At 43.1% G+C, this 16,700-nt stretch overlaps 1 protein-coding gene across 1 annotated transcript in view; it reads left to right on the top strand.

Annotated features, from left to right (window-relative positions):
• Positions 1–10,445, top strand: part of BEND4 (BEN domain containing 4) — a 34,339-nt gene extending 23,894 nt beyond the window's left edge. Inside the window, exons 4-5 of the mRNA XM_054203152.1 lie at positions 3,276–3,516; positions 6,743–10,445. Coding sequence (XP_054059127.1) covers positions 3,276–3,516; positions 6,743–6,960 — 459 coding nt within the window. The 3' untranslated portion in view covers positions 6,961–10,445. The remainder of the gene's footprint in view (positions 1–3,275; positions 3,517–6,742) is intronic.
• The last annotated feature ends 6,255 nt before the right edge of the window (positions 10,446–16,700 follow it).

Below are 16,700 nucleotides of genomic sequence, written 5' to 3' on the forward strand. Positions count from 1 at the left end.
TTGTCATGATGTGACAGAATTTTTTATTCAATTAAACACATAGATGCTAATCTTTTATTCATAAGCTTAATCATGTACAAATACAAGCATGAACGCATTTGTACTTCGGTTCTTCCTTCAGGGTCTGCTTATTTCATTTCTGGAAGGTTTTCTGTTTGCTTTAGTTTAATGACTGCTGGACACACCAAACCGCATCATATATTTGCCGAGAATCTTTTGCCCAGAAGCGCTTTACTTTCAGAGGAAGTAATGAAAGTGTATCTGTAGCAGGAGCCCAGTAATTGTTTAACAGAGGAGCATAACCCTATCTCGTGCCTTTGGAGAAGAACGGGGAAAAATATCCCAAGTTTCAGAGGGAACAGGAGAGAAGTATAATAAAATTGGAGCTGAGGAAATTACACAAAATTTATTGTCTTCTCCTCGGTTAATAGTAATGTGGGCTCTCATGAAATGTAGATGTTGGGCCTTTCTGCACCCTATTTCCGTGCGTGCAATGCATTTACAGACAGAGCTAGCTTTTAGGATAGCTTGCTACTTAGCAAAGCAACATGTGAGCATCTGTCCCTAACACACAGGAGCGAGCCGGGAGCCTTACCCTGTGCCATTGCTGGCTCGTATTGCATTGCCCCTGCTGGCCCGGGCTCCAAAGCAAGGCAGTGCCTACAGAGTTAGCTACAGCTCGTACGTTGCACAGGTATCAGTAAGAAAGGCCCTGCTTCACTACAGGTTTGTTTTGGTTTTTGTTGTGTTTTTTTTTTTTAAATAGGGAAAAATGTAGGTTTCAGGAATCTAGGGTAGGAAAATAATTAGCTTTGTAGGAAAAGGGATGCTGAGCTAGCTACTGAAAAAAATCGGTGGCAGCGTGGGGATCAGGTGGTCCTGTGCATCACCTCTGTGATGGGACAAGCCAAGGAAATACTAGTGTCAGCTCCTACCGAGATGGAGCAGTCATGGTTGCTTCAGAGTGAGAGCATCGCACACCCGAAGAGCTTTCCCTGCAGCCTCCCCCCTGCTCTTCCTCCTTCCCCGGCCCCTTCCCGCCGTTGGCAGAGGAAAAGGAGCTGGGCTGGATGGAGCCGTTCTTTCCACGGCAAAGCTCCTCAGACGTATTATTGGCTTCCCAGGAGAGTGTGCATCTGGCAAAAATTAAAGCAGCTTCTTGCATCATGAGTGGAGGGGGAGGAATTGACCCTGGCCCTTTTGCCGTGGTGGGAGTGGACAAAAGTGAAGTGCAAAGGGAAAGTCTGGGATTATGGACAGAGTTGGACAATAGGTGAAGGGTCTTTCTCTTTGGGATTAGAAACTTGGATTTACAAGCTAAAGGGTTGAGATGTTTTGGGTGAAGGATAGGGGCCCATCAGACAGCCAGAACCCATCTCAGGGCTACCAAGATGATTAGGGGACTGGAACACCTCTCTCACGAAGAAAAGCTGAGGGATTTGGGTCTCTTCAGTCTGGAAAAAAGATGAGTGAGGGGGGACCTTACCAACGCTTATAAATACTTAAAGGGTGGGTGTCAGGAGGATGGGGCCAGGCTCTTTTCAGTGGTGCCTGGGGACAGGACAAGAGGTAATGGGCACAAACTTGAGCATAGGAAGTTCCACCTCAACATGAGGAGGAACTTCTTTACTTTGAGGGTGGCAGAGCCCTGTCACAGGCTGCCCAGAGAGGTGGTGGAGTCTCCATCTCTGGAAACATTCAGAACTCGCCTGGACATGTTCCTGTGCAACCTGCTCTGGGTGACCCTGCTCTGGCAGGGGGGTTGGACTAGATGATCTCCAGAGGTCCCTCCCAACCCTATGGTTCTATGATTTTATGATTCTGTGATTTCCTCCTTTATATTTTGGCTTCCTTTGCAGAGTTTTGGATTTGTCTGTAGCTGCCTTTGCCAGCAGTTTGCACCAAGCCAGCTCGGTTTGCACTGAGGCAAACACACAGCAGAGTCGCATGGGCTCAGCACCCAGTGATGCTACTCCCCCTGGGAGGTGGTGGTACCCTACATCATATGAACAGATTCTCCAGGGACCCCCTCATCACGGTCTTCACTAAATTCAACCTCCCACAAATTTACCAAACTTGGAAAAAAATTTAAAAAAAAAAAGAATACCTGAGGAAAAAGTTCGAAGATGCTCCCAAGCTGTCTCCCAGGATGCTTTAATAAATACATAAAAGGAGGCAAGGGCAGGCCTTAAAATAGTTTTCAGATACCAAAGATCTGGAAGCAAGGAGGAGACCTTTGCAACAGTGGCAGCGTACAGGTGGTTGCCTCCATTGAGCATCGGACCCTTGTTTTGCTCGTTCATTGTTTTGTGGACTCCTATCAAAGCAGGGGGCTGTACGAAGCTTTGACTAATTGGGCGCCTAGATTTATGTGTTTTCATAAAGAGATGTAGCTGTAAAAGTGAATGAGTCTCTAGGAGGGTGTGGGTTAGGGGTTGGGGTTTTTGTGTACTTCAGTTATGTCAAGTGTATTAACAGCCCCATCTTCTGTTAATTGGGTAATCCTGACCTATAGCATTTTACGGGCAACAAGAATTAAATACAATTTAGGTACAATTGACTAAAGAGGGCTTATAAATGTGTGTGGATTACAGGAATCCCCATAATTAGTCCCACAGCATTCATTTAATGTTGGAATATCGAAGCGCGCAAATTACAAAGGTTAAAAGCAAAATTTCTTTCTGGCTGACAGGGTGGCATTTCTGCAAAGCTATAATTTGAGTTAATATGGCATTCATTAATAATAATGAAGCTTTTAGTTTTCATAGTTCCTTTATTTATTTTCTTTATATTTTTTCCAGTAACATAACTGCTGTCAAGTTTCAGGTGTGTTCTACAGAAGTAATAAATTTATTATAAAAATAGACCAAAAGAATCACTTCTGAAGTAAACTGTCAGCTGTGATGAAGTGATCCATTTGATCACGCTCTTCAAAGACCCTTTTTATACATTTTAACAGATTAAGAAGAAAGGTTATACTTAAATAGTACACCCAGTCACTGATTCTTAACTCTTTTTAAGCGGCTTGTTAAAGTGGAAATTATCAATAGCCACCTCTCCAAACGTATTCCGTGTACCTCACCAAATTCAAGTTCTGGAAAATGGAAATGTAATTTTAAAAGCGCTCGTCCTCAGTAAGAGCAATTACACGTTCACTTCGGCATGTGTTTTGCTGTCAGTATCGCGGCTAGTTAAAAAGCACATTTTTTATTGCAACTGACATCTTTACTTATTTGCCTTGTAAAATAAGCAACGGAAATATTTCGCTTTTTCAGGGGAGCAAGCAGTTGCTGAACAACTACCCTGTCTACATCACTAGTAAACAGTGGGATGAGGCTGTAAATTCCTCCAAGAAAGATGGACGACGGCTCCTTCGCTATCTCATCAGATTTGTTTTCACAACCGATGAGCTTAAGTACTCATGCGGCCTTGGGAAAAGGAAAAGGTCAGTGCAGTCAGGAGAGACAGGTCCTGAAAGACGTCCTCTGGATCCCGTAAAAGTAACATGTCTCAGAGGTACTGCATCTTTTCGCTCAGTGTCCACCATATGTGATCTCATTTCACCACATTGGCTCTGGCTCAGTAGAAGCGTTTGGCTGACAGTTGCAGAACTAGAAGGGGTTTCAGAGGCAGGTGACAAGCAGCCAGAAACCCTCCACTTTTTCTTTTTTTATATACATACATATACATATGTATGTATGTATGTATTACATATGTGTATATATTATTTTTTTGAATGGGGAAAACCAGGGCTGCTTGTTTAAGAAAGGAGGCAAATACAAGGGCACATGACACTGATACACTTGAAAAAGCAAAGAAGGAAAATCAGACAATCCTTTTATCCTTTTATAAGAAACCCACAAGTCATTCTTTAGCACTGCTCTGCAGCAAAATTAACCAAAGGAATCTTTATAGGCTAATGTGTAGTAAGCATATGGCGCTCAAGGCCACACCGCATCGTTGGAGTTAAAAGCTAACCAAGTTTCAAAATAGGTTTGAACATTTTGTGGGGCCGAGAACATCTACAGGTTGACTAGAAACAAAGTGTATACAAATACCTTGTCAAGGACTTAACTTCTTGTTTGGAGCACTGACACAACATTGACCGAAAAAGCAAGGGAACAACTTTCCCCCATGTTTAGCCTCAAAATGAGGGGGAGTTTTGCAAGCATTTCACCGTGTCAGAGAGCGAGGATGTTGGACAATACAGAGAAAGGGTCTAGATTGAGAAGAATTCTCTGTTATGGCAGTTCCTAACTTTGGTTTCCTAAAATTGTTAGAAAGGCCCATTACTAGGCTTTATAATGACACACGCAAAATAGGACTTTTTAAAGCCGGATTAAAAACATGTTTGTGGTATCAGCGTCTGCATTTCATAAATGCATATGCTTAGGATTTCTTTAATTAACTCAATTTATAATATTTTATGAGCACATACATGAAATATAGGTTGAACTGACTTCAAGAACTAATCAATGCAGTGTAAAAAGCTGAATTTTGGTCAGTCAGCAACAAAAATATTTGTAGTCAGTCAACCGGAGCCCACAGTGGTTATATACATCAGATGGAGCCTCTGCCCATCTAGGGTCAAAGACTTCAACGAGGCCAAGTAGATCAGACTTTTAGTTGGAGTACATTGGTGTAACCAGGTAACGAACTCAGATTTTACATGCAAACAAATTAGGGAAAGATGCTATTTTTTTAATACAAAGGAACCTGTTAACCTGTTACGTGATACTCGGTCAGACCTTATACTCTTAGTAGAGCGTAAGAGAAGGGCAAGTCCATTGCACACCATGCTGCATAGAGATCAGGAGAGGTCCCAGAAGTTCTCCTGGAAACTGAAGTCTGAATATGAGTGTATTAACCGTTTACTAAAACACTTTCAATTTCATCTAATAATTTATGCACAAGCAGAGAGTTAATACCCTTTCTTCCCCTTTCTTCCCCCTTCCTCCCACCTAGACTGACAGTAGCTCCTCCACCTGTAGATGGACTCTTGCTTATGGCCACTCTCCTTTCTGGGGTCCTGGCCATACAGAACGTGTGGAGCGCTCCCTGGGAGAAAGAGAAAAGCCAATTTCCCAAATTTCCAGAAGCAAGACCAGTTAAGGAAGCAGAGCAGACAGCTCCCCCTTTGGGCTTGCATGTGTGGGTAGGAACATGACAACTTTCTCCGGTGCCAAGAGTTAGCCACTGGCTCCTACCCACCTGCAAGCCAAGGTAAAAGCGTCTGAGTAATTCTCAGTGTGTCCAATTACGCCTTCCCACTACAGCAGGGAGAACAAACTGCTTCTGTCTCCCTGCGCTCAGCGTAGTTTCAACATCTATGAACATTTTAAATCTATTCCTACAACTGACTGATGTCTGGAACCAGCTTTAAAACAGCCTGGCGTGCTTAAATGACAGCATTACTCCCTCACGTGGTAACCATTTCTCTGAGAAAAACACCAGTCTGCGGAGCCCCACGTGAACATAACTAGGTAGGAATTACTGTTGCCTGTGCGGATTTCCAGGGAAATGAATTTAAAACCGAGCTAGCTATCACTTTTGCAGACACGCTGCTGGAGGAGCTATGCAAAAAATCATGTCCTAATTGTCCAATAGATGAGTTACCTTGCAGGCACGGGAACTCACGTAAAAGCACAGCGTTCCCTGGTCCCGAGACGTGGTGACAGTAATGAAGTTACCTTACGCCACTTATTGTGCTGTTGGCTTGTCAACAGTAGAAAATAGGATTTAAAAATATCCTGGGACACACAATACTGCATGAGGGAGTAACTAATGCTACAGAATAAATAAGAAGCTCAGTTTCCATATGAGGTGCAGTGTATCCAATATATCTAATAAGGTGCCCTCACATTTAAAATCGTATTTGGACGTGTCAAAGTCCAAATACACCTATTTGAGCTATGTCTAGCAGTTAAAACTCCAGTATTGGTAAGGCGCTTTCTGCAGGTTTAGCATATTGCATGTCAAAGAATCTGAAAAAGAAATTATAAAACATGTAATCATCACATACAAATAGCTGTATGAGGAAGCAGCAGCTACTTAAATAGCCAAATTACATGCGGTACAATTCATTTTTCTCCTGCTTTGAAAACTATTGCAAGGCTCCTCAAATTAGCCCTCTCATCTCATTTAGCCCTTTCTAAGGCCAATTTCGTCTCAGAAAAATAGGTGTCAGATTCAGGAAGATGGAAGGAGCGGGACTTATACGGAAAGATGTTCCGAACAGAAAGGAGCACCAAACCGAAATAATGGTAGTGAAATTTTCAAGCAGGTTGTGGGCTACTGCAGGCTGCAGATGTTGAAGCAGCCAGCAGAGGGAGATCATAAAGATCCACCAGAATAATCACCTTAAGGTATAAATACACAACAGGTTCCAAATGAAATGCATCCCAGCTCATGTTGACTTTCACGTGTTCTGCACACGCTGAATCACAACCGTCACTTCGGATTAGTTCTTTTTTATTTCCACAAGCGGGGATTTTATCTCCAGGTTCTGTGCATCACGTAATTAGCTCAGGTATTACAACGTACGCTGCATGTGGAGAAACACGCTTGTACAGAAATAAAATAGGTCCGAGTGGCATTATCATGGCATCCCCCATAAGGCTTTACTTCTGCTTAAGTAGAGCAGTAACGCCCCCTTTCTTATTTCCCATGAGCTTTTGACGCCTGGGCGATAGCGGATGCTGCAAAGACAAGTTGTTTTTTACCCTTGCGTGTTTTCCTGCAGAGTTCATTAGGATGCACTGTACTTCCAACCCGGACTGGTGGATGCCATCCGAAGAGCAAATAAACAAGGTATTCAGCGACGCGGTGGGACACGCTCGTCAAGGGCGCGCGGTGGGGACTTTCCTTCACAACGGGAACTCGTATTACGAAGGGACTGACCATCCAGGGTCACAGGATGAAGTCTTCAATAGAGGTATGCAAGACGGATCTGGCGATTGATGGCAGTGAGAGGAACCTCATACAACAGTAGCAGCCACTTAATTTAGGAGAGACTATTTGTTAAACATACTTACCCTGCTGTCATTTAAGAGTCCAAAGCATGTTTGAACACATACCGCATACATTTCAGCTTCTCCATCCTGCCATGTCCCAGTTAACGGAAAGAAATCCATTTCAAGACCTGCTCTATGGGACTTCTCAGTGCCTATTATTTGCAAATCCTTCATAGCACCCTCAAAGGGAAATTGCAGTTCATGTCATCTAGTTCTAGAGGAAAGGTCATTTAAAAACGATAAAAATGTCAAAAGAAACAGCAGCTACCATCTCGTCTGCCTATTGATAACAAGCCCAGGTCTGGACCCGGAGCAGCTGGGTTCTATTTGCTTTCCCCGAGTTGGAGATGTAAGAACAAGTTTGCACGCTTATAACAAATAAAGCAGCGATCTCCCATTTCCTAACGGAAAATAACATAATTACGAATGCTACCTTAAAATACCGCACAAGATGGAAAATGCAGGAACTTCCTTTAGCCAACTCTGCCAGGAAATTAATCTTCCCGGGTAAAACAGCAGTGCTCGTCACCAGCAGAATCTTTGAAAGACCCAGAACAATAACAGGCACTTCTAATAGATAAAAATTGCTTTGCATATTAGATAGACACTATATTTATCTAGATTTCTAGGAGATTAGAGTTGATCATGACAATTTTCATTAAAAAAAGATTGCTAAAAACAAATTGCCATTTCAGAAGACAGGTTTTGCTTTGTCTGTTCCTATTCTGCAGCCACGTTATGTAGCTTTAGAGGCTTTAAATTGCCTCTTCTTGGTTTTGGTTTCATTGGTGTTTTATATCCATTCCTTGAAATAGATGAGGCAGTGTGCTGGTCTTAACAGGTAGCGGTGCGTTCAGGGAGGGGTTGGGTAAGAAGAACGTAATTTAACCTTCTGTTGTAAGTAAACACGGGGTCCAGACTAAGAGCTGTAAAAAAGCTCTGTGCTGGAGCAGAAGCCAGTTCATGGCAGCGTACAACATTGGAAGCAGATGCTAGCTTTAAAGAAAAAAAAAATCAGTCCACTGAAAAACCGTTAATTTTAAAGGCTTAGGAATCTGTTGTCCCTCCAAATTGACGTGCTCAAGAAATACGCAATGCCAAAGAAACAATACCCTTTCCTTTCCGTGTCAGGGTGTTGCCATTCCTTACCCTTGTCCGGTCGCTCGGGCCAGTGCTGGCATCCTTCAGAGCCTGAACCAGCTCTCCTTGAGGCAACCTTTCCCCACTGGCAGGTACAGGGAACAGGTTTTTGGAAAGAAAGTTCACTCCGCTTTTGACCATCCTTAGTGCTACCTCATCAGCGTTGACTCTCCTGAACGCGTATCTCATACTCCCCAGCTTTCCTAACCCCCTTCTGCAAAGCCACGAGAGAAGCTACTAATTGCTCCTTTTACCCTTCTCCTCTCCTTCCCGACCGTCTCCCCGTGTGTGCGCCGGGCAGGGTGGGAGATGCCCAACCCCTTCCTCAGAGATCAGGAAGGTCCCTCTGGGTGGAAGGACTCTTCTAGCTCCATCATGACCGCTGATGGAGGACCAAGGCAGTCTCTCAAAGGTCAGCTGCCCTACACGGTAGTTTCTTACCACCATCTGCCTCCTCTTTGCCTGCGGTCGTGGCCGGTGTCTCATGGCTGGGCCCCGGGGTGTTTCGCGACACGGGGTCCACCACACACCCCTGTAGACAGGACCTCACTCAGCCAGGATATGCTTTAGGCCCTTAAATGTCCAATACCTCCTCAGTTCATTTTATTTTTGGTGATTTTTGAAAGGGGGTTGAAAGGCGCTCGCTTGCCCCGGAATAACTCATTTAATTTCTACAAGTGAATGAGCGGTTTAGTCACGCTGGCGCTCACCGGGCCAAGGGGTTGGGGACACCATCCCTCACTACAGGCAGGAGGTGACTCGCTTCGAATGGTCAATGGCGCGTGGTGGCCTCTGGAGGAGAAACTCGGTGTATAGAAATGTCATGGTACAGATAATCCTATAGTAGCTTTTCAGTGTTGAACTTACACTTCTTTTTTTTTTTAAAAGAACTCTAATAGAAGATGTTAACATTGCTCAGATGGTGTAAGTCTTGCTGGTCTGTGTTTAATGTGGTGACACTTGCCAGAACTACTTGGTAAAACATGTCAGAATGTGTGAGTCAACATTATACTGTAGATTTGTCCACAGCAATATGTATCACGCTGTATTTTTGTAAACATTGTGATGGTTTCCTTACAAATGTTTAATCGTATGAGGTTAAAAATACAAATGCTTCTTTTTTAGCAGTCACAGAATTACTGGACTGGACAGACCTCTCTTACTTAATAACCTAAAGATTTGCTGAAATAACTGGTAAGCCTAGCTTTATTTTTAGTGTAAAAAGTGTAGCCAGCCTCCTGGAACCACTCACAATCCCCTGCTCTCATAGTGTGCAAAATAACCAAATGTATAGCTTTCACCCTGGAAGCCACTTTGGCACTAGAAATGGCTTTGCAGGTTCAGACCTTTCTTTACAAACAGAATTTTGTCCTCAGTTGCTTGTGTGCACTGCCCGGTGACGTGAGTTGTAGTCACAGACAGACATTAGCAGACACCAGCTCATCTTTTCTTTGTTCACATTTGGTTTTAAAATAAGAGAGTACAACAACTTTTTTTCGGTTGTCTGTCTTTGGTTTTAATTGCTGTCGTGGCCACTTGACTCCCAACCCACCCGTTTCGTTTAAAAAAAGAGAAAAAAAAAAAAAAAACACACAAACCTTTTGCAACTGCTTATTCCGATTAATTTCTTCCTGAGGCGTTATAACTCCGTACGCATTGAGGTGTCTACGTAGCCGCAAGGTGTTAGGTATAACGCTGTGGGAGCCGAAATAATAGATAGCGCGTGGGCGCCTGCAGAGCGAGGGACGCGAAGGTAACGCGCCGTGCTTTGTAAGCCCGCGCATCCCTTCCCAGCGCCGGCTGCAGACGGCAGGCCCGCGACAGAAGGGAAACCGCCATCTATCATGTCACTCCCCAAAGTCCCAGGAGGACAGGGATTCTCGTCTTATCCTTCCCGACTCTTTAATCTTACTGTCATTTATGTATCTGCCTTCTCTCAAACTTCGTGTAGCAGTACCGCACCCCCCATCTGTGCCAACATGCCTTCGCTATATTTTCTATGACAAATATTTGTGGAGAAACTGTGATTAAAAAAAGAAAAAGAAAAAAAACAAAACAAAACCATTAATCCTGATATTTTTATTGTTATGGTGTAGTTAATCCTATGAATACTTTCTAATGATGATTGTACTGTGTAGAGTAAGTACAGGTTAGGGATAGACCTTTACCAGATATTGTACAAAAAGAGTGCATAGTGTAATATAGACTAGTAAGGTTTTTGTGACAATTTCTATAGGATGTGTGAATTGTTTTCTATGTGGCAACACACATTTCTTTTAAAGAATATAAAAATCTTAGAGAATTTTTTAAACAGTCAATATTTTTTAATTAAAAAGACATTTGTTACCTACAGTTTACTATTTCAGGTGTTAATTCTAATTTGAATATTGGTTTTATTACTACATACCTCCAGTTCCATTTGTTCTGTTGCATAAAAATGCACAATAAAAGTTAGTCTCTGGTTAACCCGTCTCTCTCTTTCTCTATAGACCTTGTGTCAGTGTGACACCTGTCACAACTGGCTCTCACTATAAAAATATATATATATATATATATATGCGTGTATAAATTTTTAGATGTAGTTTTATATAAGAGGCTAGAAGGTTGTCTTTTGCATTAAATGCTTGTTCGGTATGAAGCACCAGCAAGCACGGTGAAAGATTATGAAGAATTCAGCTATGAATACAATATAAATCATTTTTGCCTCAAAATATAACCCATATATTTATGCGGTGGTTAGTTAGAAAGACCACTCAGAGAAAGTACCCATCTGCAATCCTAAGACCTGGATTTTCAAGCAGTGAAGTTTTAAATCCCATTTTAATTCAAAATTCAGTGATGGCTGAACGTCGCCTGTTCTCTTAAACGCTTTAGAAAATCCTGACTCCAAAAAATTTGTAGAGGAATTACGGTGACAAACACCCGCCACGGCAAAGCCCCGCTGACGGGCTGGGAAGGAAGACGGGTGTCAGCCATTAGAAATGGTTGCCAAATATTTCCATCATAAAACAATGCTTTCGGGTGCCTGAAATGTTGCAAAACTAACTGGGGTCGGGCTGGTGTTTTCTAGATCAGGGGTTTCAGTCTGCTGTAATTTTTGTGAAAAGCCTCATTAGTGAAAACCGTTATTAGAGAAGCCCAAATGAAAGTAATTTCAGGTGATTCCAAGAAATGTAGGTTAAAAAAAACCAAAACATGTTAACCCCTCTGAAAAAGAAATAAAAATAATTAACTTCTCTTTGGAAAGCTCTGATTTCCCAGACTTTTGGGCAATGACTTGAAACCTCAGAGGGCAGATCCAGAGGCGGCAGGGAACTGGGATGGCAGGGAAGCGGCAGGGGAAGCTGGCAGGGGTGGAGAACGTGTAGGCAAGGAACCAGAAGCAGCAACCGGGGTTTTGGAGCTTGGCAAGACCCCCAGAGAGATTAGGTTCAAGAGTGGAGTCTGTAAGAAGCTGAGGATTTACACGTAACTGCAGGGGAGCCGGCAGCACGGCTCGGGGGGTGTAATTCAGTACTGTCTCATTTTATCGCTCTTCCACTCAATCCCTGTTAAACACACTGGCAAGGCAACAGTCAAACCCCGCTCCTGCTCCACCACAGCACTGGTCCCTCCAGAAGCACAGCCCACCACGGCTGGCACTTACGCCTCTGCTCCAGTACTAAGATGCCCCTGAAGAGGACCTGGAAGGTCCAAGTCGGCCATTGAATCTCATGCGTACGAAGGAATTTAGTTTTTACCTCGTTTGCTTAGAAGAAGCTCCTCTGCAGGCTCACATCATAAAAGTCTTTGTAATCTTATTTTAATAAAACTACTCAAGTTGCAAAATCTAGCCCCCAGGAGTTGGGTTAGGCAGGAATTGCTGTTTTCTCTGCCACCTTCCCTCTGCTGAGGCACCTCTGTGACCAAAGACACAGTCTTCAGAAGGGAGGAAGGAGGAGTGTCAGAACGGGAAACGCTTCCATGGCTCTGGAACTGCTGCCGGAGTCCCAGGGAACACAGCAGGAAGCGGCACGTTTCAACTTGCAGCCTGCTGTGCCCAGAACTGAGGAACTGGGATAGTTCTACCTCTTTTCAGAGGGTTTTTGTGAAGATTAGTGCTCAGGAACGCAAGGCTGTAGCGATAAGCAAAATAGAAAAGCCCCTGAAGGAGGTAACAAGCCTGGCAGGGGGTGGTGGGGGGGGGAAGTTTAAGTGCGTGCAGTAGATAAAACCAGTTCACAGATCAAATGATGAGGATAAACCGAAATGCCAGATGACTGCTGGTGGAGGAGCAGCATCCTCCTGCCGGTGGCTGGGGCGCTGGGCAGCAGCGGCGTCGCAGGGAAGCAGGGGCTCCCCGCTGCAGCCCGGAGCCGCCGGGAATACTGGGCAGATCTCTGTACATGTCCTTGCCCTGTGAACACAAAAACCCTCCTCCAAAGACCCTTCAACATCTGAAGTGTTTAAAAGCAGCTTCTACTGCAGATGTATGGTGTTAAGGAAAAACAAGATGACCGCCGGCAGATTAATTACCTGAATCAAGAGGAGAAAAAAAAAAAAACCTGATATGAAATGACATAATGTTGGGAAAAATAAAAAAACCTTTGTCCTTAAAACCACTTTAAACTCTCCCACTCATCTGGCAGACATAATTGCCACTACTGAGGCAATCTTTGTAGAAAAATGGAAAGAAACAGGTTTGCTAATGACTCAAAAGTAGTTTCCCATTAGAAAAGTTAAATTTAGTTCCCATTTAAGAACAGGGTCAGTAGTACAGCAGAAGAAGTCTAATTAAACCTTTCAAAAATGCTTTGTCGTAACATGAGTGAAAAACTGAAAAGTCTTCCTGCAAAAGGATGTGAACCTGAAAGAGCCAACAACCAAACTACTTATTGAACTGATGGAAAGGATTTTTTTTTTTCCCTAAAGGATAATCCAAAACGAGAAGCAGAGCAGCAAGCAGCTCTAACACAGTCTCTGGAAAAAAGGGAAAGAGAAGGAAACACCCAGGCTATGTTTCCCATCCACAGCGTCAGGAAGACAGTTCCAGGTCGAGACTAATCTCCAAGAAAAAAAAAAAAATAATCTTGGCATGTTGATAAACCCACCAAAGGCTCAGCCAGAGCATCGCTGTGCATCTCCCGGATGATCCGTAATGTCCAGTTGCCTACTGAGCAAATGGAGGTCCTGAAACAGGCGTCGGAATTCGTCTCCTCCACCCAAACCCCTTGTTTTGAACAGCCTGGAGACTGAAGCCATATCCTGAAGGTCAGAACCAAGGATCTCAGTGCAAGGCATGAAGGGGAAGGAGCAGAACGGGTCAAAGTCCGCCTGCATGGCATAGGCCTCGCTGAAGGCAGTGGTGATGTCCTTTGCCAAGTTCTCTGTGGGTGGCAAATTGCTTTGTCAGCCCAAGAGTCTCAGAGGAACTAAAAGGGAGGGGTAAACCTTACAGAGGATTCACTTTTTAAAGTGTAAACTTGAAAGATTTTACTCTCAAGTTCTTTGTCCTTACACATGTGAAAAGTTAGACTTGATATAAAATCTTTAAGAATTATAGAGCAGCTTTTAAATAACGTGTTCATTTAAGCATTGCTTAGTATTTACTACTAAAGTGAACGTCTACAAGACAGCATAGGAAAAGACATTGTCTTGTAATATGATATTTTACCTTAGAACAGGCTTTGAGTAGTATCCAGGTGCTCTGCAACACCCTACTGCAATTCCTCTGAAGACAGAGGAACTCTGATCCCATTCTCCTTTTCCCGGGCATAAACACGCATTTCAGGAGTTTCATGCATGAAAAGTGCAGTTTCGGTCCCCAGTTCAAGTAAACAGTGAACCTTCCAAAGGCTTCGTCCCATTCTCTACTTCGCATTTTGAGCTTCGCGTCGGATTCCCCAGTCAACATCTGACCATCTTCAAAACTGATGATGCAACATGAGCAACATAGCCTTTTCTTTGGCTTTATTAAAGTAGATAAGCAAGGTCAAGGAAGTTAGACAACATCTTCCTGAACGCTCTTCCTATTCCTCATTCCCTTAAATAAAAGGACTTCCTGTCTTTGTGAACCAACATGACAAGAGTATTTACCTGTTTCCTTGGATTAAAACCTAAGCTCTTGGTGGAAGCAACAGGTCAGAGCTGTTTAGAGAAGCTGGGGACAATTAGGTTCTAAGCTATGGCTTGCTTTGATGGCAGAAAAAGGACAAATGCCCTCATACTTATGCTCAGAGAGAATTAAGAAATGTGAATGGTGTATCTGTTCAGGAGTTCACCCCAGCAGCAGAAGTAAGCATTTGAGGTCTTAAGCAGGCATATCATGGAAATTATGCACAACCATGACTTGCAAGAGGAATATTTCCTCATTCCAATTCAACAATTACCAAAGCAAACATTATTTCATATATCTCACCATGGGACCAATTCCCAAAGGCAGAGATCTCATTTCACATTAAAAAACAAACAAAAAAGACCCTACCACAAACATGGCGGCTTCTCCACACTCATTCCTATTTTTCTCTTTCTCTCTTGCATTTAATAGACCAATACCCACTGAAGGAAATCAAAGGCTACAAAAAGACTTCCCCCTGGAGAAACTTGTCCCCAGGGCTAGACTTGAGGTGCCTTCCCAGTGCCTCGACCTTAGCCTAAGGCTAGGGCTGAAAGCAAGCCATGAGAGGGAGGTTTATGATTGTCATTGTTCTCTGCTGGCTTTCGTTCTGCTGGGGATACCACCTCTTGAGCCCTTCTCCAGGCTGGAGAAACTGAGAGCTGCCAAGAGAATTCTCACACCAAGGAATTCATCCGGGCTCGGCCATGGGTGTTTTGCCTGGGCATCAGCTTTTGGTAAAGATCAGCACTTCAATCTACCCTTAGCATACGGAGGTCAGAATCACGCATCCCTAGCGGAACAAAAGCAAGCAGAGAACAGTGAAAAATCATCCATCCCCATCTTTATCCAAGTCACTTGAAAATTTCTTGTGCGTACATTGGAGATTGAGGAGAATATCAACGCAACTCCTCTGTCATTAAAACTGCTCAAATTTCTCCCTGTTGTAACGAGCATCTCTTCTATTGCTAACTTCCATAGCTTGCACTGTAACACATGGCGGTATAGCTCCGGTATCCACTTGGAAGGTGGCTGTTAATTAATATACTTGTGCAATGTTTCATCCCTCAGTCTTCCTTACCTTCTTCCTCTAATGTCAGTCATTCAGAGTGGCTAAAGTCACAAGAGCAGCCACACAGGGGTCACCCACAGGGGAAATCCCTCTCTGCTGTCTCTGACATCAGCCAGAGGAAAATGTAGGGCAGAACACCACAAATTTGGTCTCAACAAAACTTCTCCCTTTCATTACAGCTTCCAAATTGTCCAAATTCATTAGAATCTTCTTCCACGGTATTTAGATTTTTTTCTTTTTGCTAAGATATCAGTTCTTTCACGAGAAATGCAATCAATGAGGAGATGAAAATCTACAACCAAAGATACCTACGTACAATCCTAACATGCAGAGACACAAGTTCACGTATGAATGTATTCGTACGTACATCAAACGCAAGACAGATTTTTTTATATTATCACAGCTTGCTTTGGGAAAAACATTTTGACCCTAAACTTAACGCTTTTTATATCCGGAGTGGCCTGATACATTGCAATGGTAAACTGCTGTTCAATCAGTATTTCCAGGGGGAAAACAAAAAACAAAAGACAAAAACCAAAAAACAAACAAGCTTCCTTTAACGCACAGAACATCAATTTACACCAGAGCACTGAATAACATTCGAGCCACCTCGTTTGTAGGAAAGAGGGCCTAGAAAAGATCCTAACTATTAGAAGCTACTAAGCCCCAATTCAGCACCAGTAGAACTGAAGGAGCCTAAATAAAATTAAAAAAAGATCACTAGGGAACGTAAGTAAGTTGATAAAGCAATTTATTTACTAGAGGCTGATCCATGAAATTATGGCAGAAATCATGTCCCTTTCCTAAGGTTTTCAAAAGGTTTAATTCAAATGGTAGAAAGGAAGGTTTGCTTTCCATGATCTTTTAATGAATTCCCCCACAAAATACATAGGAAAGAGAGAAAATTGATTCTTGAACCGTTAGGATCATCTCCAACCAGCTGATTGCAAAGCCCCACCTCAACCTGTTACCAACCATTTAACACAACTATTTAAGAATGGCCCATCAACAAATGCCACAAATAGCACATAAACAAAGGATTTGAAGTATTCCAGTTGACATTACGGGAAAAGACAGAGCTCCCTCCCTCATTCAAAGTGGCTGAGCCCATCTGCCTGGTTATTCAGACAGCCCAAAAGACAAGAGTCCAATATTTGGACTTGATCTCAAATAGACAAGGCCCTAAAGTCTGCTGCTTCCCTGCTCAGGCAGATTTTGTGCCGTTTGGTTCACTAAAAACTGTTGGTAATGGTATCACCACCCAAACCCAACGTTGCTTAAGGTGGGAGATGAGTTTGTGGCATGCAGTCTTTAACAATCTCAGCACCACACATTAAAGTCCAGTGTGTTCCTGCAAAAAATAATTTAAAAAACCCCAAAC

This window comes from Rissa tridactyla, chromosome 5 (genome assembly GCF_028500815.1).
Source record: "Rissa tridactyla isolate bRisTri1 chromosome 5, bRisTri1.patW.cur.20221130, whole genome shotgun sequence".
Lineage (NCBI taxonomy): Eukaryota > Metazoa > Chordata > Aves > Charadriiformes > Laridae > Rissa > Rissa tridactyla.